This window comes from Hypomesus transpacificus, chromosome 14 (genome assembly GCF_021917145.1).
Source record: "Hypomesus transpacificus isolate Combined female chromosome 14, fHypTra1, whole genome shotgun sequence".
NCBI lineage: Eukaryota > Metazoa > Chordata > Actinopteri > Osmeriformes > Osmeridae > Hypomesus > Hypomesus transpacificus.
This window is the reverse complement of record NC_061073.1, coordinates 14028083-14051600: the sequence shown is the minus strand read 5'-3', so window position 1 is coordinate 14051600 and position 23518 is coordinate 14028083. Positions and strand designations below refer to the sequence as shown.

The 23518-nt window shown below is 52.8% G+C and overlaps 1 protein-coding gene across 2 annotated transcripts in view; it reads right to left on the bottom strand.

Moving 5' to 3' along the window:
• Positions 1-1304: 1304 nt before the first annotated feature.
• Positions 1305-23518, bottom strand: part of si:ch211-1e14.1 (UPF0606 protein KIAA1549) — a 31870-nt gene continuing 9656 nt past the window's right edge. The window contains exons 3-21 of one of the 2 annotated variants that reach the window (XM_047034437.1): positions 20078-22300; positions 19801-19889; positions 19020-19179; positions 18743-18873; positions 18140-18332; positions 18001-18060; positions 17754-17899; positions 14928-15105; positions 14001-14185; positions 11205-11473; positions 10047-10183; positions 8156-8364; positions 7836-8059; positions 7559-7697; positions 7091-7414; positions 5519-5571; positions 4788-4936; positions 4241-4392; positions 1305-4057 (exon numbers count right to left, since the gene is read on the bottom strand). In XM_047034437.1, coding sequence (XP_046890393.1) covers positions 3869-4057; positions 4241-4392; positions 4788-4936; positions 5519-5571; positions 7091-7414; positions 7559-7697; positions 7836-8059; positions 8156-8364; positions 10047-10183; positions 11205-11473; positions 14001-14185; positions 14928-15105; positions 17754-17899; positions 18001-18060; positions 18140-18332; positions 18743-18873; positions 19020-19179; positions 19801-19889; positions 20078-22300 — 5210 coding nt within the window. In that variant the 3' untranslated portion in view covers positions 1305-3868. The remainder of the gene's footprint in view (positions 4058-4240; positions 4393-4787; positions 4937-5518; positions 5572-7090; positions 7415-7558; positions 7698-7835; positions 8060-8155; positions 8365-10046; positions 10184-11204; positions 11474-14000; positions 14186-14927; positions 15106-17753; positions 17900-18000; positions 18061-18139; positions 18333-18742; positions 18874-19019; positions 19180-19800; positions 19890-20077; positions 22301-23518) is intronic. The other variant, XM_047034438.1, reaches the window with a different exon arrangement.

Here is a 23518-nt window from a genome sequence, read left to right as displayed (position 1 = left end):
CTCGCTGCTCTCTCTCTCTCTGCTTTTCCAAGGTCAGTAGAAAGTTCCGCCTTGCTGTGCCAAGCTCCACCCTCTGGGCAGCAGTCACTCAGCCCCCCTCCCACCTCTCTTCTTCTTCCGACCACTATTCTCCTCCAAATCTTCCTCCCCTCACTCAATCCCCCTCTATCATTCTGCCCCTATTCTGCTCCCGCCCACCTCCTATGCAGTAATTACCATCATGAGCCAGATTAACCCTGGGTGTGCCTGTGTCATGTCACAGGGCAGCGCTGGGCTGAGTCTGGCAGGGGCCGGGCTAGGCCGCCACACAGACAGGATTACTGCAGGGGTCCAGGCCCCACCCAGACCTTGAATGGAAGCAGGCGACTGCAACCGTAAATCCGGTAGACTCGAGACAACTGTTTAGCAAAGCCTGTTTTCAAGACACACTACTGGGACAAACCCTAGAAATAGAACTGGCATATATGGCACAGTAGTACATAGGGGTATTTAGTACAAGGAAGGATCTTTGAAACAAAAAAGCTCTACAAATACTATACGAACCTACATTTAACTTCTAACTATTGTCTTTGTTGTCAAAGTCTACAAAATGAAGTAAATTGATCCTAATAAGCCATAATGGAGTGCGTGGGTATACGCCTAGGTACACCTACATTCCCATGTATCCAGGTTAATTAGTCACATGGAAGGGAGAGCTTTAAAGCTAGCAGTAAAACTGTAGACACCAGACTTAAAGAGCTTAGGACAGACAGATCATCCACAGGGTGCGGGGAAGATCCAACTCAACGACTGAGGAGAAAAAGAGTGAGATGTAGACGGAGAGACAGGCAGTGTACAGTTAACTATAAAGAACTCCTGTGGAACAGCCAAGGGGAGCAGCCCAGTGATTGAGTAAGTGTGCACCAGTGACAGCTGACAGTCTGCTCTGAAGAGCAGTCCAGCTTGTCAGCGTCGAGTCCTTAGCTATATCTCACCTCAGCAGGTTTCTGGCTTCTGACAGGATTCAAGAGGAAGCTGTCGTAGAGTGCCAGGCAGAGGAACCAGCAGAACGGCCCCACACTGGACCGACTGGACATCCAGTCACTGTCAGATCAGCAGGCTTATGTCAGTGATCACTGTCTGACCTGAGCCAAATACCATTTGCAGTGAGTGATCTAGATTGATCTTAACCACCACAATTGCAGCAATGAAATATTAGGGACTAATCAAACACAAGGGAAATTGTTTCTGATAATTGGCCAGAGTTCAACCCTCTGTACCTGCCATAGGACTTAACCTGTCGTTGAAACATAACTCTAACACGATTAAATCATAGCTTTAGATTTATTAAGGAATGGTTCCCTTTCATTGAAATATCATATCATTTTGATGACAACCAGATTACATTGGACCTTGTCGTTTAGTTAGTTAAGAGGGTAGAACTACCCACAGACTCAGCAGGGTCCTGCTCGCATGCATGAACACACGCTTATACTGGGCTAAATATGACATCACCAGCCGAGGGGGAGTGGTCTTTTGTCTGTCTTGGTCGTCAGGGAAAGAGCGGTTGACGGGGAAGCGTGGTCTTGTGATATGGCGCCGCCTGCTGGTTGTTCCAGGTACTTCCGTCCCCAGAGAGAAGAGATGAGTGGCATGGAGGCAGATGAAGTGAGGAGAGACATTCGAGCCATGTCGTTCAGACACAGCACTGATGACTCTACGTTGAGACCCATCCGTTACGGGCTTCATGTGTATTTTCAACATCATGCCCAACACACACACACAAAAAGACCCCCAAAAAAGGCTAACGTGATTGAAAACATGCAGGAACATTGATCACATAAAAGGTTGGGCCAGCCAACGTGTCGACTTCACACAAAAACGGAACAAATCCAAAATGGATAAACACAAAAGCACATGGTTGATTCGATGGACTTGCAGTGTTGTTACAGTACCAGCAGGGGGAGGCATACAGTGTGAAATAAATCAAGCCACCTCGAAACCAACAAAGAACACTTATCGAACCCACAGTAGACTCCAAATAAGGCCCTGTTTCTCACACACACTTAGTCTTGGTCTTAGACACAACCGCAAGAGCGGACATCCTCAATAGACTGGTCAGGAAACACGGCCACACTGTAGCAGCGGGAACCTTCAACTCCAGAGGGCCAGTGTTTGATCTGCAAGCTTGGTTAGCGAGTGCTACACTGGTCGCAGCAGAGGATCCTACCCAACAGCAGGAGAGGGTTGAGATCTTCCAGTCCATAAGGCACATAGGAGGGATCAGGAGCCATGCTGAGGAGGGCTTCCTGTCTGCTACCTGTCTGCTTCCTGTCCAGTAACTCCCTCCCCCCTGGGTGGATCTCATGTGCGCGTGGGTCTGGCTACTGTCTAGTGTCCAGTCTGTGTCCAGTTCAGGTAGGTTAATCCTTTCATGTGTTATCCAAATCCTGCATTTCAAAATCAATACTTGAATTTAAATAAAATATCACTTCAGTCCCCAAAAACATCACAACGCGTGGGCAAGTTCCTGTCAGTAAAAAGTATATTAACAACAAACAAAAACGATTGCAACAACACACAAAGAATCATCAGAAGAGGCGAGATTGAATACGAATAAATTCAAAAGCACAAAAAAAACAAAAACGTAGTTTACAGTCAACTGTGAACAAAAGTACAGTACAAAGACCCCATGTCTCTTCTCCTGGTCAGTGAAACAAACACTGACCAGACTGCATCAGCCACTAAACACTGGAATACTGCTGGGAACCAGGACGGCGTTCTAACACTACTCATCCTCATGCTGCTCCTGCACTGCTAAAGACGTGAACGGAAGTGGTCGAGGTGTACTGCAGTCTGTAGTCTCTGCACGAGTCCAGCCTGGAACGCTGGCCCTCCACAAGGGAGCCCAAGACTCTGCCTTTAGCCCCAAGAGAGCGGTGGTACCCAGACTGTTCAAGAGGCAGGTAGGGCTAGTCAGCTTCGTCTCTCGCGTGGCATGTCTCTTACTGTCTGGGCCGGCGGGACACAAGGCATCGGGTGGCTCATGGCAGCGAACGTGAAGCAGAGTAGAAGATAGCACCAGAGGAGGGGACGACGGAGGAAGCCAAGTCCACCAACACCTCTAACCTTCACCTAACCGGCCCTGAAACTCACTGTAACGCATTCACAATATCCCAGGGCTGTGTCAAATACCTGCATGGTAGAGAGGGGGAAGTAACAGTGTAAAGGTTGATGGTGTTTCCAGTTCAGTAATACTGCTGGGCTTCCTGCTGTCATACTGCTGTGAGACAATGTTCACACATGAAAGGCAGCGTGAGAGTTAACACCACGATGTTCAAGACACCCAGCCCATACACGGCAGGTTAAAAACAGGAAAGAGCGTGAAGAAATAAAAACGGCAACACTTCAAATCAGAAAACAACAACCTAAGGTATCTATGGGGGGCGGGGTTTGGCAGGGATGCAGGATGCAGGATGTGGTGCCATTATCTGCTTCCATGGCCTCTTGGTCCAGTACACTGTAACGGATTCAGTGTTGTCCTTCAGCGGGACGTCAGCCTGGGTCAGTCTCAGAACCAGAGGCTACACCTGGAGGGCAGTTCACACGCTGCTGACACCTCTTAGGATCCTGTCACCCTCCGCTGGCTGCTCAGTGACTTGGTGGAGTTACCATCGCTCTGGTTCAACCTGCTACACCCACCAGTTGACCAGTCCATCTTCTGGGTTAGCCTGTTTTTCTGGGACTTCCATGGGAAGTATTGTACTGTTGGGCTGGGCTGGCTGGAACAGGTAGACAGGCAGGCAGGAAGAGAGTGGTGGTGTGACTGGTGTTTTGGTCCGGAGGACCAGGGGGCTCCAGGGAGAGAGGGCGGGGGTGGGGGAGCATCTCAGCTGTGGTAGCTGGACACGGCTGCCTGTTTCTGGGACAGGCGCAGCAGCTCCTCCCTGATGGCCTTGATGAGGGAGGCGGAGGAGTGGTTGGGGGGGGAGGAGTGCTCCGCGGCAGAGGAGGGGGGGTAACCCAGGCCGGGGGGGTCCGGCTGGCCCGGGGGGGCCGAGGGCGCTGACCTGGAGGTCTGGAACACAGAGGAGGGGAAGCAGTCAGGATAGCCCAGCAGCTGACGAGGCCGAGAATGGAAGGAAGAAGAGAAGGAAAAAGAAGAAGGAAATAGTTGAAATTGAGGAAAGGAAGGGGGGGAAAGAAACAGTAGTGGAACCAAACAGAACGGAAGAAGTGGATGGCAGTGCGCTGTACTCACAGCATCCCTGGAGGGTCCTAGCCTGGGGAAGTCCTCCTCGTAGGGGTTCCAGCCTGTGCCTCCGTTCTGCCCCGGGGGGGGCCTGCTGCCCCCTGCGTAGCCGTTGATCCGGCTGGACAGACCCACCTGGGTGAGGTGATGGAGCTGGGCACCTAAACCCCCCCGCCACACAAATAAACCCATCATCACACACATGCAAACGCTGCGAAATGCACTCTTTCCGCTGCACTGCCCCCTTCACTTTTCAGACTGTGGCACGGTCCCTTTACATGAGTATAAGTCTCCAACGCGGCCGTGCACACCGACACAGCCCTCTTTAATAATTGAGCAGAAAGACAGCTCCGAGGTGGACGGTTTGACAGCAGAGAGGTGAGGTGAGTGCTCTGGGTCAGGGTTTAACCCACTGACACACATCCAGACTGCCTTCCATTCAGCACAACAGATCCCCTCTCCCTGTTCTCCATGAATGGGCTTGCTGCCCGGCTTCCTCTTCTGCGGTACGAACGACTCTATGTGTGCGTGCCATCAAGGACGGGGGGGTGCGCACCTGCGGAGCCCCCTACAGGTCGAGGCCTGGCGGAGGAGGGCAGGTCGTCAGGGTGCATGGCCCTACTGGTGTACAGGCTGTCTGGCTGCAGGCCCTCGCCTGGCCCAGCAGCGTCACCTGGGGGGAGGTAGCCAGATCCCAGACCCTGCCTGGAAACACACACACACACACACACACACACACACACACACACACACATGAAGGTTATATTAACATAAACGAGGGACTCTTAGGTGGCCCAAAGCAGTGTGCTAGTCTGTAAGGAGACCGCACCCCAGAGCCGATCCATTAAACCAATAAAATAAAGATGGATCCTTCTCCATAATTGATGAGGGCTGATCCTCCGGTCCCTGCATGGCTGCGTCGAGGAGAAAACAGCACAGCTAGGAGGCCAATAGAGCCAGACAAGACACACACAGAGGGCCTGACTGACGTGCAATGACAGGAAAGCAGAGCAGTAGACACTAGAGGCACAGTAGAGGCACAGTAGAGGAACAGTAGAGGCACAGTAGAGTCACAGTAGAGACACAGTAGAGTCACAGTAGAGGCACAGTAGAGGCACAGTAGAGTCACCGTAGAGTCACAGTAGAGACACAGTAGAGTCACAGTAGAGGCACAGTAGAGTCACAGTAGAGAAACAGTAGAGGCACAGTAGAGGCACAGTAGAGTCACAGTAGAGGCACAGTCGAGTCACAGTCGAGTCACAGTCGAGTCCTGTGTCAGACACTCACCTGTGTAGCAGGCCTTGGACTGATGGAGGGGACAGCCCTAGGTCAGCGTACCTCTGGAGAGAACACAGACCCACACGCGTCGTCACACACAACCCAGAGGCAGGACTGAGGCAGAGCCATCTAGACTGCAGGCTGGCAAGGTGAGAATCTTGGGAAGAGGAACTTCAGTTTCTTTTGACTGCCTCCTGACCTTTCAGAGCATGTAAAAGCGCTGAACCTGAACAAGTACTGCAAATGGCTTTTATGGAGCCTAGAGCGCTCTCTTGCTCTCTCTGCTTGTCTCTCTCTGCTTGTCTCTCTCTGCTTGTCTCTCTCTCCTTCACTCCCCCCCCCCTTTATCTTCCTCGTCTCAGATTTGTTTTACCCTTTCTCTGTCTCGCTTTCTCTTCTTCAGTTTGCATAGCATTTCTGACCTTGTTTCAAGATCTTGACAGGCCAATGTAATGTCTAAGACAGCTTTGAGAAGATGTTTTTGATCATTTAGGAAGCTCATTGCCATGTATCTATCCACTGTTTGTAACCAGTCTGGTTCGAGCCATGTCTATCATTCACTAGCAGTGGCTAGAGGATCGCCTATAGGATTCAGAAAACTCTGCGTATATAGCACTCGGGTTCAAAATCAATGTTAGATATTGCTGTGTCCTAAAATGATCAGTGCGACTACATAACGAACACCAGGAATAATGCTGAGCCATCATAACAGTGCTGGCGAGCTGTTCCCAAACGCGACCCACTTCCTCCTGCTAGTGAAACAGCAGTCTGTCCCCCAGACCGACATCAAACCGCTCTGTCTAGTCTCAGTCTAATACTGTTTGGGTCAGAGCTGAGTTATTCCCCTTCACACTGCATGTTTAACAAGAGGACGCACTGCCAATGTGTTCAGCCTCTTGGTTAAACCAAACCACCAGACCAAACCAGTTCAGGACAAGCTCCCGATGCTAAGTCTCCTATAGAGTACTGTGTGTAAGTGTGTGTGTGTGTAAGTGTGTGTGTGTGTGTAAACCTGCATGTTTTAAAGGCCGTCTATGCTAGCCCAAGGCTGGCTTCGCCACTATGGTGTAGGAATGTAGTGTTCTCAGTGGTCCAGGGTAGCTGAGAGAGTTTGTGGTGGGGTTAAAGGTCACGGTGAGTGACAGATGGAGCCATTCTTAACAGATTAGTATGTTAGGGATGCTTAAAGCTCAACGTAGGCTTATTGCTGTGTGTGTATAGGGTGTGGAGAGTATTTGAAAAAGGAAAATCCTCGAGAGATTGCTGAAAGGGAAGTTAAATACCTAGTTCATTGTACCACATGCTATCTCCAGTTTATCTCCAGTTTACAATCTAAACATGGATCATCTACGAACCCACGCGAGAGAGCCAGGCTCCGGGTCATCAATCTCAGTGTGAGACAGAGTTCACAGCAGTTTACAAAGAACCCTGGGGTCAGATGCACGTCTAGAGCTGTGTGCTTCAGCCGGCCCATGGATCAAACATGAAAGCACCTCCAGAGTCTGTTGGATTTCAAGGATGTATGCAACAGAGCTGTGGCAGTGGAGGCCAGGGGGGGGGGGGGGGCAGACCTATACTCACCCCAGAATAGGGGCCGAGGCCTGGGTAGGAGGGGGGCCAGGGCCGGGGGCCACGGGCGGGTGGGCTGGAGCTGGGGGGGTTGGTGCAGAGCCCCCCCCCGGGGAGGGTGATGCCAGAGGGGCTCCCCTGGGAGGTGGGGGAGACCAGGGCGAAGGCATCGTCCAGGAGGGAGTGCATCTGCTGCCGCGCCTCCTCGATCGTCGGCTGGGGGGGCATGTAGGGTGGGAGAGGGGGGGCGTGACCCGGGGGGGACGTGGTGGAGCCCAGGAACACGTCGTCCAGAGGGGAGGGGCTTCTGGGCTCAGGGACCTGGTCAGGGTCCAACTGAAGAGACGAGACGAGAGGAGGGGTTGAAATGAAAGGATATGGAAAGGAAATGAATCAACTCAACCTCAAATAGACGTTCTTTTTTACTGCATATTCATCAACAGCCTAAAGTTTGCTTGTGTGAGTGTGTACTGTACCCACCACATAGGCTACATTGCTGACTCCAGGGTGTTTCCGGTAGGTTCCGTCGCTGTCGTTGGAGATGAGCCGGTCCTTGTCTGCGTCCGAGAGGCCCCCGTTCAGCTTCTTCCTCTGCTTGGGAGAGCGCTTCCCCCGCCCACTGAGACACAACCAGCACACGTTCACAACAACCTCAAGACAAACAACCACCATCACCACTGGTCACATCGGGTCTGCCTGCTCACATCTCCTCACCCACCCACCCACCCGCACCGTCAGCGCCCCCCAACCCCCTGACCTTTTACTGTGCTCGGTGAAGAAGGAGGGGATGTGGATGTCTGGGTCCAGGATCTTGTCGATCTGCTGCTGGGCCTTGTGGTAGAGGCGGTCCTGCTCCTGGTCCGGCCCCCCCGCCGCGTCCTCCATGACGGGGAAGTCATAGTGGCCCTTCCTCTTGGCCCGCAGGCGGATCTTATTACGATGGTGCTCGATCTCGGACTTGTGCCTCAACGCCACCTGGATCTGACGGACATGCAGACACTGCTGTGAGACCAGGTGACAGCCCCCCCCAGAATAAAGAGGCGTTGCTGTGGCAACTTAAAAATCCCATGTTCTGACCTCCTTGTTCATGACGTTGCGGTCAGGCACTTTGCCATTGGTCATGGGGCCTTGGAGGGGCGGGAGGGGCATGGGCTGCATGGCGATGAGCTGGATCTTGTTGGTCGGCCTCCGAGTGCCGTCGGGGGGGCGGGACATCCGGTCGACGTGTTCGAAGATGGAGGCTGAGGAGAGCTGCTCGTTTGCGTGGCCGTTCAGAGGAGGAGGACCTGAGGGAGGGAGGATGAGAGAGAGAGACAGAGACAGAGAGAGAGACAGAGAGAGGGAGAGAGAGAGAGAGAGAGAGAGAGAGAGAGAGAGAGAGAGAGAGAGAGAGAGAGAGAGAGAGAGAGAGAGAGAGAGAGGGAGACAGACAGAGAGAGAAAGAGAGAGAGAGAGAGAGAGAGAGAGAGAGAGAGAGAGAGAGAGAGAGAGAGAGAGAGAGAGAGAGAGAGAGAGAGGCATTCAACTATATATTTTGCAAAACCAGACTAATCCTGGGATTGTTATCAGGGTATCTAGGATTGGTAAACTGTAACTATTCAGAACTAGAGTAAGGGGTAGACTAAACTTCCCCCACCAGGGGGCACAGCTTTTAGAAAGCACTCTGTGCTCAAGGAACAATCATGAATGGATAGTGTTCCCACACATCATTGATCCTCATCCACATGACTCATGTTCCATATGGACCCCACTAGGGTTTGGAAACAAGACAGCAGGGGGTGGTATTCTTTCCAAACAAAGAGACAGACTTTGTTTGAGAGGGATCGCCGGCTGCCAGTGAATGAGTGACAGCACGGCAGACAGTGATGGATGACGGTGGAAAGCATCGCAAAGACTCCCAACTACCATGGAAAGACGCACACCACATAGCAGCAGCTCAGGGGGGGGGGGGGGGTCACACACAGCCCGACGGACGAGAGAAACAGCCTTACCAATCCTATTCTTCCCTGAAAGCCACAACAGAGAGGAAAGACAGTCAGGTGGAGGAAGCGAGGGACTTGAAATGTCCCGCTCGTGACAGAGACGGGGAGAATGATTCCACACTGGAGACAATGAGAGCGGCGCTGGAGCCCCGGCACTCTATCATCCTCCAACACGCTCATCAGCACAGAGAGAATGAGACAGCGCAGCAGAGAGCCAGGAGAGATGGAGACGACGGATAAGAGGAGGATGAGGGAGAGAGCGAGACAGGAGAGAGGAGTAAGGAGAGAGAGAGACAGAGAGGGAGACAGAGAGAGAGACAGAGAGAGAGAGCAGAGCAGGGTGAGTCACCAGGAGAAGACATTCCTGGGGATGTGGTAGGGTTTGGCCTCCTGGCCTCTCTAAGCCCAGCAGGAGGAAGGGCAGAAAGACCTGGAAGCTCCGTGTACAGACTGCAGTCTGGGTGAGTGTTAAGGCTGGAGTCATTCCTGTGTGGTGAGTCAGGTTTGAGTATGTATCCCGGCCCACTGCCTCACTGCCTCAGGCCCTCTGGATGCACCCAGCAACGTGGGGGCCCGGGGTGGCACACACACTCCCCAAGGCGGTTCCCATCGCTCAGCCTCTCTCGCTAATCCCCACCCTTCTCCACCTCTTTGTGTTTCCTCTCTGCCTGCGTTCCTTTACTTCTTTGTCACTCTTTGCTGCCCCTGTTCCCCGCCCCCCCCTGTTGCTGCCCTGTTTTCCTATAACCCCTCTCACTATAGATCCCCTATAACCCCTCTCACTATAGATCCCCTATAACCCCTCCCACGCTCCTGCTCAGTTGCTTCCCTTCCCCCTCCTCTCTCCCTTCCCCCCCTCTCTCCCTCCCCCCCTCTCTCCCCTCCCCTTCCCCTCCTGCATCCCCCCACCCTCCGCCACCCTCTCCTCCTTCACTTTCTGTTTCTATTGCGCGAGTTGACGCGCGCGTGTTGCCATGGCCACTCACCATTTAAAACATTGATGGGGACCTTGCGGGTGTGTCTGCCGTCGCTTGGCGAGGCCACGCCTCTCCGGTTGTCTTCGGTCGAGTCCCTCTCACTGGAGCGGTCGCTTACCACAGAGTCACCGTCCGACGGGGAGATCCTGTCCGGAGACACACACACGGGATGAACACACACACACACACATTTTTAAACACATACATAAAGCAATTTAGGAATGGTCTACCAACAGCAGCAACACGATTTACTGTAGATCTCCCCTGAACTCTCAAGGAAACAGTTCTGTTTTTCATAGAAATAAACTCTCCTGGTAATCACTATAATTATTCCCCCCTGACAGGGTCATTAAATCCCTATTAAACTCTCAGACCACTGGCTGCTGAGAGACGAGACAATGACAATATTAATACTGTGCTCCAATCATTACTACTCTGATAGACTGCACGACGTCAGCAGCTCATCACACAGCGCTATAACATTTCATTGGAACTGATCTGCTGTTGGGTGAAGCAATGAACACTGACAGATGAGTGTTCAATCGTGGCAGCCACACATTTCACCTCCCTCTCATATAAAGACAGACCAACTGGATCTTGCTAAGAGGAGATCATATCAGCCCTGTGAAGGAGTCACGATGAATAACCAGAAGGCAGGTCTGATCATTTCATTTAGCTCTAAACTGAGAACATCCAGGGAGTTTCCTTCAAAGCCCTTGCAATAAGCTAAAAGGCAGGTGCGCTCTGGCGTGAACCTGCGTACTGTATCCCCAAGGCTGGCCTTGCCCTGGCAGGAGCCCCTCATCAGTCTGACAGCAGTCTAGCTGCTCCATCAATAATTCACCACGGATCAGAGAGCTGTTGTGAATGGAGCACCTATTCAAGTCTTTGTCGGGCTCGCTGTTTCTGTCTAAGACGAAAACCCCCCCCATACTGTATATCAGGCATATATCATTGGCGTACCGCAGGAAACCACGACAGAGCAGCCTGTTGAAGCGCTGACAAAACGCTCTGTAAAAATAAATCAAGAATTCAGCCAAGCGTCCCCCTTCGTAGCTGCACGGTCATCCTTCTCTCTGGTTCTAGGGGGGGGGGGGGGGGGGGGGGGGGGTTGAGGTCTTCCTCCCTAAGGAGGTCACTGTGGGGTCACGGAGGAGCTCCACTCACCTCCCCCGTCTCCGGGCGCTGCGGGACACCTTGGTCTGGAAGGAGGAGGAGTTCTTGGACCTGGGGGCGGGGACTTCCCCGCCCTGGGGGCTGGCGGCCTCCTTGGAGGAGAGGGGCGGGGGGCCGGGCTCCTGGATCACCATGAGGTCGTCCTTGCTGTGCTGGCCCAGGTGGAGCTTGGCGAAGTCGAAGCCCTTCACGCTGGGCGTCTGCAGCTGCTGGAGGGGGGGGGGCAGGCGAGGAGGGTGGTCAAGGGCTTTCCCTTCAACCTGACAGCCAGCAAATAAGCACGGAGACAGCAAGATGAATGGGTTGGGAGTGACTGATGGGGCAACTCAAGACAGGCACAAGTTTAAAAAAGCAAAGAGGAAGGAAAAGCGAGAGAGACGGAGAGAGACAGAGAGCGGGCGAGCGAGAGAAGCGGGCCCACTGTCCTCAGCAGAGTGCGTTTGACTGTAAGGCTTTGAGGGTGTGTGTGTGTGCGTGTGTGTGCATTCACACATGAATGTAAGAAGGTAAGTGCTCTCTAACATTACAACAAAGAGGTACTGGATACTAGACAACTGGTCAGATCCCACGCAACTAGGCTGTCCCACTAACATCTTAGCTCTGTCGTCTGCTCTAGTGGAGGGTCAGTCAGCACAGTCACACCAGCAGCAGACAGGAGGACTCTGCTCCTCTCTATCTGTGGGGAGACCATATGGGAAATACCATCCAACACACAGCATGGGACATTGGATGAGAGTCCTAAGACTGCACTGAGAAGCGTATAAACCCCTAAAGAGCTCCACAAATACCTTCCGGTGTCTACAGCACGAGGCGCTCGTTCGAGCGGGTGTCACCGAGCGAGGGGAGGGACGGCCTGCACACACTCACACATCTCTAGGAGGAGGGCTGCTCCTCACCTAGCTTCTAGATCCCACATTATACCTCCTCCGTCTCCTCTGCCTTCTTCCCTTTCATTGACTCTGTCTTTTTCTCCTTCTCTCCCTCCTCCTCCTCCTCCTCCTCCTCTTCCTCCTCCTCTTCCTCCGTGCTGTCACCTTTCTGAGGGGCCTTGGCCGGGACTGGCTGTCCCTGAGCAGTGGCAGTCCCAGTGGAGGGTAGAGGGGGTCAGACACAGACACCACGGTGAGGCCCATGTTCCCCAGGAGGCTCGGGATGCTTCATCCACTACAGTGCCTTTCTACCCAGGACCCTACTCTGAGGGGATTACTGTGGAACACGACAGGGCTTCTGGTGTTTTCTACTCATGGGAGTCTATGATTTCTACTGGAGGGGGGGGGTCACACAAACTAGACTGTGGTCACCATCATTATAGTCTCTCACGCTTCTATCGAACACCAGGGTCTACTCTGCGGTACCTTCCCCTTCTTATCATCGTCTTCTTCTTCTTCCTCCTCCTCTTCCTCCTCCTCCTCTTCTTCTTCTTCCTCCTCCTCCTCCTCCTCCTCCTCCTCCTCACTAATGTCTATAAGCTTGGTTGTTGATACAGGTGACTGAACGATTGTGGGGAGAGGAGACCGTGCCTCCCTGAGCGAGCCAGACGACTGGACAGAGATGGAGATGAGAGGAGATGAGAGGAGATGAGATGAGAGGCGATGAGATGAGAGGAGATGAGATGAGAGGAGATGAGATGAGAGGAGATGAGATGAGAGGAGATGAGATGAGAGGAGATGAGATGAGAGGAGATGAGAGGAGAGGAGATGAGAGGAGATGAGATGAGAGGAGATGAGAGGAGATGAGAGGAGATGAGAGGAGATGAGATGAGAGGAGATGAGAGGCGATGAGATGAGAGGAGATGAGAGGAGATGAGAGGAGTGATGGATGACAAGGTGAAGGAGGGCCACACGAGAGGCTCCCACATCAGAGTGTGGATTTCAGGCCATGACTCCAACAGTGACACTTGATCAGTCAGAGAGACAGGGTCAGAGTAATAACTTGAAGGCGTAGCAGTCTGTGTAGCAGTGTGGTCTGAACAGAGGCTACAGCTAGAAACCTGCCCTGTAGGATTTCCCACGGCGTGAACCAGCCCACAAGCGCAGCCGGAGACAACCCACTTCCTGGGTGAGTGGTCAAAGATCTACATATATGCTTTTTGAGTGTACCTTTTGGTGTAAGTACCTGTTTTGAGAGCAGCACAACTCATGATAAACCACCTGGAACATTACCCTTACAATCTCTTCCTACGGTAGATCAATCAATGTATCTAGGGGTCAAGCTGTTGTTTACTTTAAGAGATGAATATTGCCCCCCACATCCCCCCATCACTAGTCAGCTGTTTTGGGGCAACACGGAGTCAGGGATATCCCAAGTAATGGTCTGTCAGAGACAAGGCCAGATATGTCCTTCAGAGAGGAGATAAGCAGCCAAGCCAGACACACAGAGGAGCCTACCGGCTGATAACGCTATCTCTCCACATTCGGTGAAGGGGGGGGGGGGAGTGGAGAGGTTGCTGTGAGAAGAAGGATAGAAATACAACAATCTAGATGATGAGGACTGCGCTGATGTTTTCCAAGCAGCGTGTTGATGGATGGGAGAAGAGGTGGTCTGGTTGGACAGAGCTGATACAGCGTGCCAATCTCTCAGTGTATCAGGGCCACAGTCTGAAGGGTCTAACTGAGGAGAGGGAACGTGTTGCTAACGGACGAGGACAGTGGCAGTTTGAAAAGAAAACACCCGGAAGGAATGCAGCCAAAAAGAGCATGCATAGAAGACAAAACAAGATATACGGACATGAAAATACTTTGAACCCCCCCCCCCTTCCCTTCCTCCGTCCCGCTGGTCCTCCCTCACCTTCTGTCTCTGCTGGACACTGGTCATGGCGTCCGGCTGGAACTCCAGCTTGTCCGTGCGGCAGAGCTTCCAGTAGAGGATGGAGATGATGACGGTGACCACGATGAGAGGCACCACCACGCCGATGACGATCCACAGGTTGGTGTTCTCGTTGTCCGAGGGAGGGGAGGCCACTTTATCCACAGCTGGGAGGAGGGGAGGGAGAGTGAGGCAGGCAGGCAGGCAGAAAGGAAGGGAGAAAGGCGGGGAGAAAGGGTTAAAGCAGTTTGGTCTTTCTGGGACTTTCTCTACTTCAGTGCAGGACTTCATTCATGCTTAATGGCCATTCACACTATCCAGTGGGAAATACTGAGCCCAGCATGGCAACAGAGAGAGCAGAGAGGAACAGAGCTGTCCTCATCACGCCTCTCATCTCTTACATAGACAGGCTACATGTTTAGCATAGTGTGTATGGTGCAGGGGAAAGTTGTTCAAATGCTACTAAAAATACATTCAGGCAGAGAGCAATTAGTTGACAGCCTTTCTCTGTCGTAGGTTTGCTGTGATCAGAGCTTGTGACTAATGTGAGCATGTGATGAAGAACTTCATCCGAAAGAGAGCAGAACTAAGATATGTGACGTCAGACATGCTGACACCCTGTCAGTGCTGAATGAGGGGCTGATTATCACAGGCCTCAAATCCACCTCCTTCCTGTGATCCTTGCTTCCTCCTTCCTGTTTACTAATCCTACCAATGAGCAAGCTCAGATCAGCCTGGGCCACTATGACGTCATGGGGGAACTAATCACCATAAAGGAGCAGAAATAGAGCTTTTAATCTATGAATCAAACCTGTACACCTACGCATGATTTATGCTATGCCATGCCCATGCCCAGGCAGACTAAGGTGGTTTGAATGTGTGTGTGTGTGTATGCCCAGGCAGACTCACGTTGTGCCAGGATGCCCTGCACGCGGTAACCCAGGACGATGGCTGCCCTCTGGACGTCCAGGCTGTTCAGCATGGTTGCCGTGGTGACAGCAGGCAGCCTCTCTCCGCTAGGACCCTCCACAAAGTAGACCATCTCTAGAGGTTGGTCTGGACCCACCAGTCTGGCCGTCCGCACCATCTGGAAGGGTACGAGGTAAAGGAACACACACACAAACTATTGTAAACAAAACCACTGGAGGAACATCCATCCACAATTAACCAATTACCAGTATCAACAGCACCATGTGGTACAGGATCCAAACTTTCAGTCCTGATTTTGGCCTTCATGTCTCTCCTACGAGTGCTACGTAACTGCTCAGGGAACATTCCTAGACAGACAGACGGAGTGTTTGAACAGAGGCTCAGCCCAGGCCATGTGCTCGCTCATGCACATCAAATCCACATTACGGTGGCTGCAGTTACTGGAGTGGAGAGATGTTTGCCTGCGTGTTAACCCACCTGAACCCCAGCCTGCCAAATCCTCCCCTCCTCCTCCCTGCCTGATCCTCACCTCCTCCCTGCCTGATCCTCACCTCCTCCTCCCTGCCTGATCCTCACCTCCTCCTCCTCCCTGCCTGATCCTCACCTCCTCCCTGCCTGATCCTCACCTCCTCCTCCCTGCCTGATCCTCACCTCCTCCTCCCTGCCTGATCCTCACCTCCTCCCTGCCTGATCCTCACCTCCTCCTCCTCCCTGCCTGATGCTCCCCTCCTCCTCCCTGCCTGATCCTCACCTCCTCCTCCCTGCCTGATCCTCACCTCCTCCTCCCTGCCTGATCCTCACCTCCTCCTCCCTGCCTGATCCTCACCTCCTCCCTGCCTGATCCTCACCTCCTCCCTGCCTGATGCTCCCCTCCTCCTCCCTGCCTGATCCTCACCTCCTCCTCCTCCCTGCCTGATCTTCACCTTCTCCTCCCTGCCTGATCCTCACCTCCTCCTCCTCCCTGCCTGATCCTCACCTCCTCCTCCTCCCTGCCTGATCCTCACCTCCTCCTCCCTGCCTGATCCTCACCTCCTCCCTGCCTGATCCTCACCTCCTCCTCCTCCCTGCCTGATGCTCCCCTCCTCCTCCCTGCCTGATCCTCACCTCCTCCTCCCTGCCTGATCCTCACCTCCTCCTCCCTGCCTGATCCTCACCTCCTCCTCCCTGCCTGATCCTCACCTCCTCCCTGCCTGATCCTCACCTCCTCCCTGCCTGATGCTCCCCTCCTCCTCCCTGCCTGATCCTCACCTCCTCCTCCTCCCTGCCTGATCTTCACCTTCTCCTCCCTGCCTGATCCTCACCTCCTCCTCCTCCCTGCCTGATCCTCACCTCCTCCTCCTCCCTGCCTGATCCTCACCTCCTCCTCCTCCCTGCCTGATCCTCACCTCCTCCTCCCTGCCTGATCCTCACCTCCTCCTCCCTGCCTGCCTGCTCCTCTAATGACCAGTTGAACCATAATTAAGATGTGTGAGCCATGGCTCTCTGTCTCCCAGTTTTGTCCTGTACGTCCTCTCTCTGTGGGTGTTAGGGCTTTGTGTGGCTGGCTGTGGTGCGGAGAAGAACTGAATATCTTGATCGGAGCTGTCATTAGCCGCGTGGAGAGAGGCTGAAGTGACGTTTTTGAAATGCAAAATGATAAACCACAAAGCAGCCTATTTCAAGAAGGCGTTTTCTTTCAAGTCTATTGAAGGGGAACAGAATCACCATGCGAGTGTATGCCTCCTGATTAAACCAGGGGGAGGAAAAAAACCTTGGAAGGAAAAACTAGGATAGTGACACCTCATAAAACAGCCTCTAAAATTCAACTTCTAATCATGACTCCTAGGTGACACGAAGGCCCAGTGCAGAGATAAGACGTGTGTGTGTGTGTGTGTGTGTGCCTGTCTGGGTTGTGAGTGCTCTGGGGGGTTCCGAGGGCTGATAGGGAGGCTACAGGTCAGTGTCTGGGGGAGAGAGCCTCAGACAGGATGGTGTTCATCACTGTGACAGCTGCCTGCTCACAGCTGCCCACCGTCACTCCCTGGGCCCCTGGTGACACATGTACAGGATCCACCTCCTCACCAGCACCCACGGCTCGGGTTTTGCTCGTCGCCTTCGCTGCAGCCGCCGAGCCGAGGAAGAGACATTGAGAAATACAGGAACAGATGGGCGACGTGGAAGAGGGCAGAGATCGAGGAAGAGGGAAGAAGACAGACGATATTTAATAATCGATCTGCTATTGGCGCTGCGTCTTACAGCAGCCTTCAAGAAAACAGAAATGAAGCGAGAGAGAGAGAGATAGAGAGAGAGAGATACTGGGACTGTGTTTGTGAGTGGCTGCTCCTCACATGAATAGGTGTCGTTGCCATGGAAACCCAGCCTATCCTGTCCCTTTGGAGGAAACAAGAGGGGGGAGGGGATGAGAGGAGAGGGGGGGGGGGGGGGTCGCGGAACAGGTGCGGAGCGAAGCCACAAAAGGCTGGGGTCCATTAGTAAAGCAGACGGGTGCTACGGGCAGAAAACACCAGAGAAGAAGGAAGCCCACTGTTGGAGGAAGGAAGTGATGCCCAGTTGAAAAGAGCCGACCACTAACAGACCTCCTCTAACGTCAAACCATGGCAGAATGAAGCTAAACTCACCCTGTAACCACTCACACACATAATGTTCAATGCGCATCCTGTAGAATTCTAAACAGTCACCCCTAAGGCAAAATAGAGTATTGTTTTGAGTTGAGTGAGTTAGGTACCTGAACCAGGGGAGCGCAGAGTACAGTGAATAGTGAAGTCCAGGGTAAAGGAAGAGGATAGTGAGGAGTGTTGGGTGTACCTGGACACTGTTGTTTCCTCCGCTGGTGGCTCTTCTTGTGCGTCGGGCGGACCCCAGCACCTCCTCCAGTATCTGGGCCAGGCGACGCTCCATCTTCACCTGGAAGGCCCTCTCCTCCACACCCTGCTCCAGCACACCCAGGAGCACTACACACACACACACACAGAGATGAGGCAAGGAACAGACGGAGCCAAACTGCATCGTCATCCATGCTTTGAGACTGGCAGAGTGAGGGGGCTCTCTTTACCTGTCCTGACCCAGGAGGAGCGGAGCAGCAGGGTGGTGTTCAACTCTGGGTAGTGGACAGCTGTTGGAGAGAACACTGGCTATAGAGACGGTTGGATGAAGCATGTGCACGTGCGTGTGTGCGTGTGCGTGGGACTCACGCTCTGCTATCTGCAGCACAGGGAAGCCCAGGTAGTAGCTGAACTCCACCATGTTGAGCTTCCGGAGGAGGTTGCTGACCTCCGACCCTTGCACGTAGCCATTGGCGTCGCTCACGGCGAAGGTGATGTCCACCTGCTCCCTCTGCTGCCGGGCCTGAGCCAGAGGACTCGGCCCCAGCGTGATGTTCACCACCTACAGTACGCACGCGGCCACACGAAGAACACAACCGTCAGGAAAAGGCGGGCCACATCTACAGGCCCAGTTCTCGGCCCGGGTTTAATCAAAGCTGCGGTATTGCTGCTGCTAGCGTTGGAGACAGCAGCGCCTGGGCTGGGTGAGCAGCTAAGCAAGATGAATCAATGCCAGAAGACAGGCGGTTCAGGTCTGAGGGCTCTGCTTTCAAACACAGCCCAAACCAATCTGACTCCATTTTCTAGGCCTTAATCAGAAGTCGCTGCTGCAAACACCCCCGGTGCTGTAGCTGTCGTTCCTTCCGCCTTCCTTATTTCAGCATGCTGGACTTTCAAGAGACTTTTTTCGAGCCGGGGACGCGGTCTTGGCTCTCAGCATGTGCGCGCGTGTGTGTCTGTGTGTGTGTTTACCTGCACGGTGAAGTTGGTGGATTCCTGTGCGAGGCGGCGGACCTTGGCGTAGGCCATGGTCAGGCCTTTCTCGATGCGCTGGCTGAAGTTGCACACACGCACGTCTATGTGGCTGGGTACAAACTGCAACACTGGAGACAGAGGAGGACCAGAGCAGACACAGGTGGTCAGGACATCCAGAAATATGGCTTTTAATGGTCGCTGTAAGTTTTTTGTTCATTTTACGGTATGGCTACTGGATTGAGTTATATTGAGAAGCCATGATGTGTGTTTTTACCAGAGTGGACCTGGTACTGGCGGTCTGGTGTGGGCCAATTGGGTGCGAGGGAGAGGAAGCGACGGCCAGACTGGCGCAGAGCGTTGATGACAGATATCGCTGAGTAGACGACTGGGCCTGACACTGCCCGGAACACAAACCTGGGAGGGGGTTCCACCACCTACACACACACACACACACACAATCAAAACCTGTCAGCATAATTTTACGCACTGCATTTCCCCTCATTTGAATGTGTTTAGATGTGTTAAGCTATAGAAGAAAGAAAGGTGAGAGAGAGGGAAAAAAGAGAGAGATTAAACATGATTTTTACTGTAGCATTACGACGTACTACGTCCGTATCCCTCTGCTTGGCTGTGGAGTCTTGGTGTATCTAACTATGCTAGTCTGTTTAGCACATAGTTGAGATAAGGAGCCACAGGAAATGGTGCATCCCCACACCACGCAAACAGATGTACGCACATACACCTAACTCTAACCCTGTTCAGCTGGATGTTTTCTCATATCTAACAGCTTCAGCTCAATGTCAGCTTAGCTCTGTCATACATACTGTTCAATTACGAGTCGAAACATAATCCTGCTACAGTAGGATACAGATTTGTAGTCATCTTTAGAGTTTCTAAAGATAACTCTTATCTTTGCTCATCTCACTTTGTAAATGCTAGCCCCCCCCCCCCCCCCAAAAAAAAAACGACGAATCAGGACGGACCTCGGAACTCCTACAACAGTATTAGCAACCACACGACTGAATTTCACAATGGTGAACGGCGCAGTATAATACCTGCAGCTCCAGGGATCTGTTGAACCGGCTCTTCAGGATATCTCTGACCTGCAATTTGGCATAGCCCACTGTGGCCCCAGACGGAAAGCCTGCAAACACAGCATGCACAAACAGTATCAGTATCATCATCATTACTGCCGCCCTTTTCTGCCTTGGTGCTCATTGTTGGTATTTTACTGTTTCAGTACGGTCACCAATCCTTTGGAGGGATGCGGATCGACAAGAGTTTTGCGTTGTCGATCTAGTGTGATGTCCTCAAAGCTCTGATGTCACTCACCGACCCTGACGAGGAACTCCGGCTTGGTGACCTCACAGAGGTAGGGCCGCGGGGGCGTGGTCTTGGCGGTGGAGGTCGGGGTGCTCGAGGCCTCGGTGGCAGTCGTGCTCGTCTGAGTAGTCATAGCAACAGTAGTAGCAGCCTCAGTAGTAGGCACAGGAGACGAGGTGGTAGCCGTGGTGACGTCAACAGTAGTCAGGCTGTCGTTAGTCCAAGCTGGGACAAGGCCATCGAATGTTGTCATGCCCTGGTCGGCCATGACAGCTGTCACAGGGGGCACGGACGTGGTGTTGTGGGATAGCTCGGTGGGTGCTGAGGTGATGTTTTGGAACATGTCTACAGAGGATGGACTGAATGCCATAGAGGAGGACAGGACAGGAGTGGAGGTGGGCATGATAGTCTCGGACACGGTTGAAGAGACATACCACAGGATGTCTGTCAGAGAAGAAGAGGATGTGACATCGTCAGAGGGCTGCGTAACACTGGGCACAACAGACTGTACGAGCGAGCTGATTTCCAGGTCCACCGACGGAGTCGGGGTCACGAGGCTAGACCAATCACCCGAGGGCACTCCCTCATCCCAGATGGAGTGATTCATCGAGGGGGTCGGAGCTACAGAAGGTTCCAGAAGCACCACGGAAACGTTCCCCGACCGGGGCGTCACTGTGACCCCTGGGGGGTCTGTTATGGCAGTGTCGTAAGGCTCCAACCCTGTGGGGTCACTGGATGCCCCTTCCTCGACCCAGGTGGAGTTATCGGCTCCTTCTGCGGTTCCGTTGTAGGACGCCGTCGGCAGGTGGCTGGGGTCCACAGGTAAGGTGCTGGTGGCCAGAATGTGAGTGGAACTGATGGAGACGAGGGAGGAGATCTTGGACGTGGTCACGTTGCCCCTGTGTTCAGCTGAGCTGGAGTTGTCCTTGGTCATCTGGGTGGTGACGTACTCCAGACTGTTCATGTCCGGCAGGAGCACGTCTGTGGGTTCCACGGTGAAGGCGTCCGACCAGTCGACACCTGAGCTTTCCTCGCTCTGGGGGTTTGCCGTGGGCTCCAGCCTGGGGTGACTGGATGTGAGGGAGGGTTGGGGGGACGGAGGGATGGAGGACGACAGGGGATGGAGGGCGGTAGGAGGGGCGCTCCTCATACTGGAGCTGTAGGCTGTGGTCAGACTGGGGGAAATCAACAGGTGGTGCCTGGAGGAAGGGGACACGCCCACCCTGGAAGGGAAAGAGGTGTCGTAGCTCTCCGTGTCTTCAGAGTCATCCAAGTCAAACATGTCTGAGGGCAGGGTGGTCACCATGCTGTAGCTATCACTATCATGGTCTCCAGGCAGTAAGGACATTGGTTCCGGGTAATCCCCGGACCCCCAGTCTACCTCCATGGTGCTGGTGGGGAAAAAGTCATCCGGGGGGACCAGGGTGGGCTCAACCAAGGAGGTGGAAGAGATGGTTTGGGGGTTGAGTAGAGGCAGGAAGCTGGGGTCCAGCCTCCTGACAGGGGGCTCCAGCAGCAGGTGGGTGCCCTGGGCAGAGTCCTGCTGCATCATGGATTCCCTGCTGGGGCTATGCTGGGTAAGGTCAAGTAGTCTGCTGGATGGCTCCATGGAGGGCCTGGGATCCAGATAGACTGAGCTGGACTCGTCAGTGGGTAAGCTGGGGGGTGCGAGTGGACTGACATGATCTGATTGGTCGTGCTGGTTGCTGGGTGGTCGTTGGTCTGCGGTGCTCTGGTCAGAGAGTGGGACAGGACGGTGTGGGGATAAGGTCCCAAAGTTGGTGGAGAGACTCTGGGTGGGATTGGACGAGTTGCTGAACTTTGCATGAAGAAGCTGCTGATCTGGGGTAGGAACAGGGTTTGTAGTGGAGGGAGGCAGGGTGGAGTTGGACCCATAGCCAGTCAGCTTCACATCCCTGGCCAGTCTAGCAAGGCCTCCCCATGGTTGCACGGAGCCCTCGGCTGCCTGTGAGGGGTGTAGAGGGGGAGAGGAGAGAGGCACAGGGCTGAGGGGGAGGGAGTCCCCAGATGACGAGTCTTGAGAAGGGGGGAGGCGGTCCTGGGAGACCCCAGCATCTCCCAGTAAGGGCAGAACTGCGGTGGTAGTGGTGTGGACTGACTTTTCAGAGGCCTTTGTGTGTGGAACTGGTAAGGCTAAAGGTGATTCTGTCCAGCTTGATGATCCCTCAAGAAAGTCTTTCAATATGGCAGGACCCAATGAAGGCCCATCTGCTAGATAAAAAGAGAGAGGGCATATGAAAGACCAATGCAGAAAGAACCTACATTTAAATGATCTGAAAGAAACTGAAGTCATTGGAATAGACTGATGAAAATGCTGGTAACTGTTGTAATGCCTAAATTCATAAACATAATCTCACATAAATTCACAAAGAAAGCAAGATGACATCCTAGCTTTCAAATATTGGGGTTTATCAACAACCCAGAGGCTGCATCAATAAATGTTGAGAAAGGGTTGGTGTGAAGTTCTTTCTTTAAAGGGATCAATAACTTTAGTGTCTCGATGAACATTGATCTGTGAATAATGGGCCTTAATCAAAAGCAACCATGTGAATGAAAATAGAGTTCTCAAGACATGGTATTGCAGTTCAACAATAAAAAGCTTTGAAAAAAAAAAAAAAAATGTTTCTAAAGGTTGAAAATAATGTTTTGAAAAACATTTTTGAAAAAATGTATACTGTCATGGTCTATCGCCCCACAGTCCCCACAGTTCACACAGAGATCACTCGGGGGATGGTGGGACAAACACTAAATCCAATCCACTGTGTCGTCATTCATTTTTAGTACTGCTGATCATGCAAACATCATGCATGCATCATATGGCTCTTTGAGAGCACTTTAGGTCATTGTAGTAGCTTTTACATTGGTAAAATGGGCTACTTACTGAAGCACTATAAATGACCACCAGCACAGCAATACGATATTTAGGTGCTTGACCTCATCAATTGGCAACAGCGGCTTTTAGGAGAAAAACCCTGCTCCAACCTTTGGCTGCATTAGTGGGTTTCTGTTTGGGGAATATGGCCAATGAAGAACTAACCAGACTGGAGTGACAACGCCTTTTCTCAGTCGTTGGCTCTTGCATAACTTTAGCATCATGCATGATTTAATTGGGAACTTCTGTGATTACACAAGTCACAATCCCCTACACGTGTGTGTGTGTGTGTGTGTGTGTGTATGTGTGTGTGTGTGTGTGTGTGAGAGAGAGAGAGAGAGAGAGAGAGAGAGAGAGAGAGAGAGAGAGAGAGAGAGAGAATGTGTGTCTGAGCTACTGAGAAGGTGCCGTTGCCACAACACTGTTCAATAATTCAAAGTGGGTCGTCAAAGAGTTTGGTTTCAAGACCAGTATCAGTTTGCCTCGTTTATATTCCAAAACATGTTTCATAAATGTTGTGTTAGCACACAGTCCACGTGGCAGAGCCGATGGAGGGG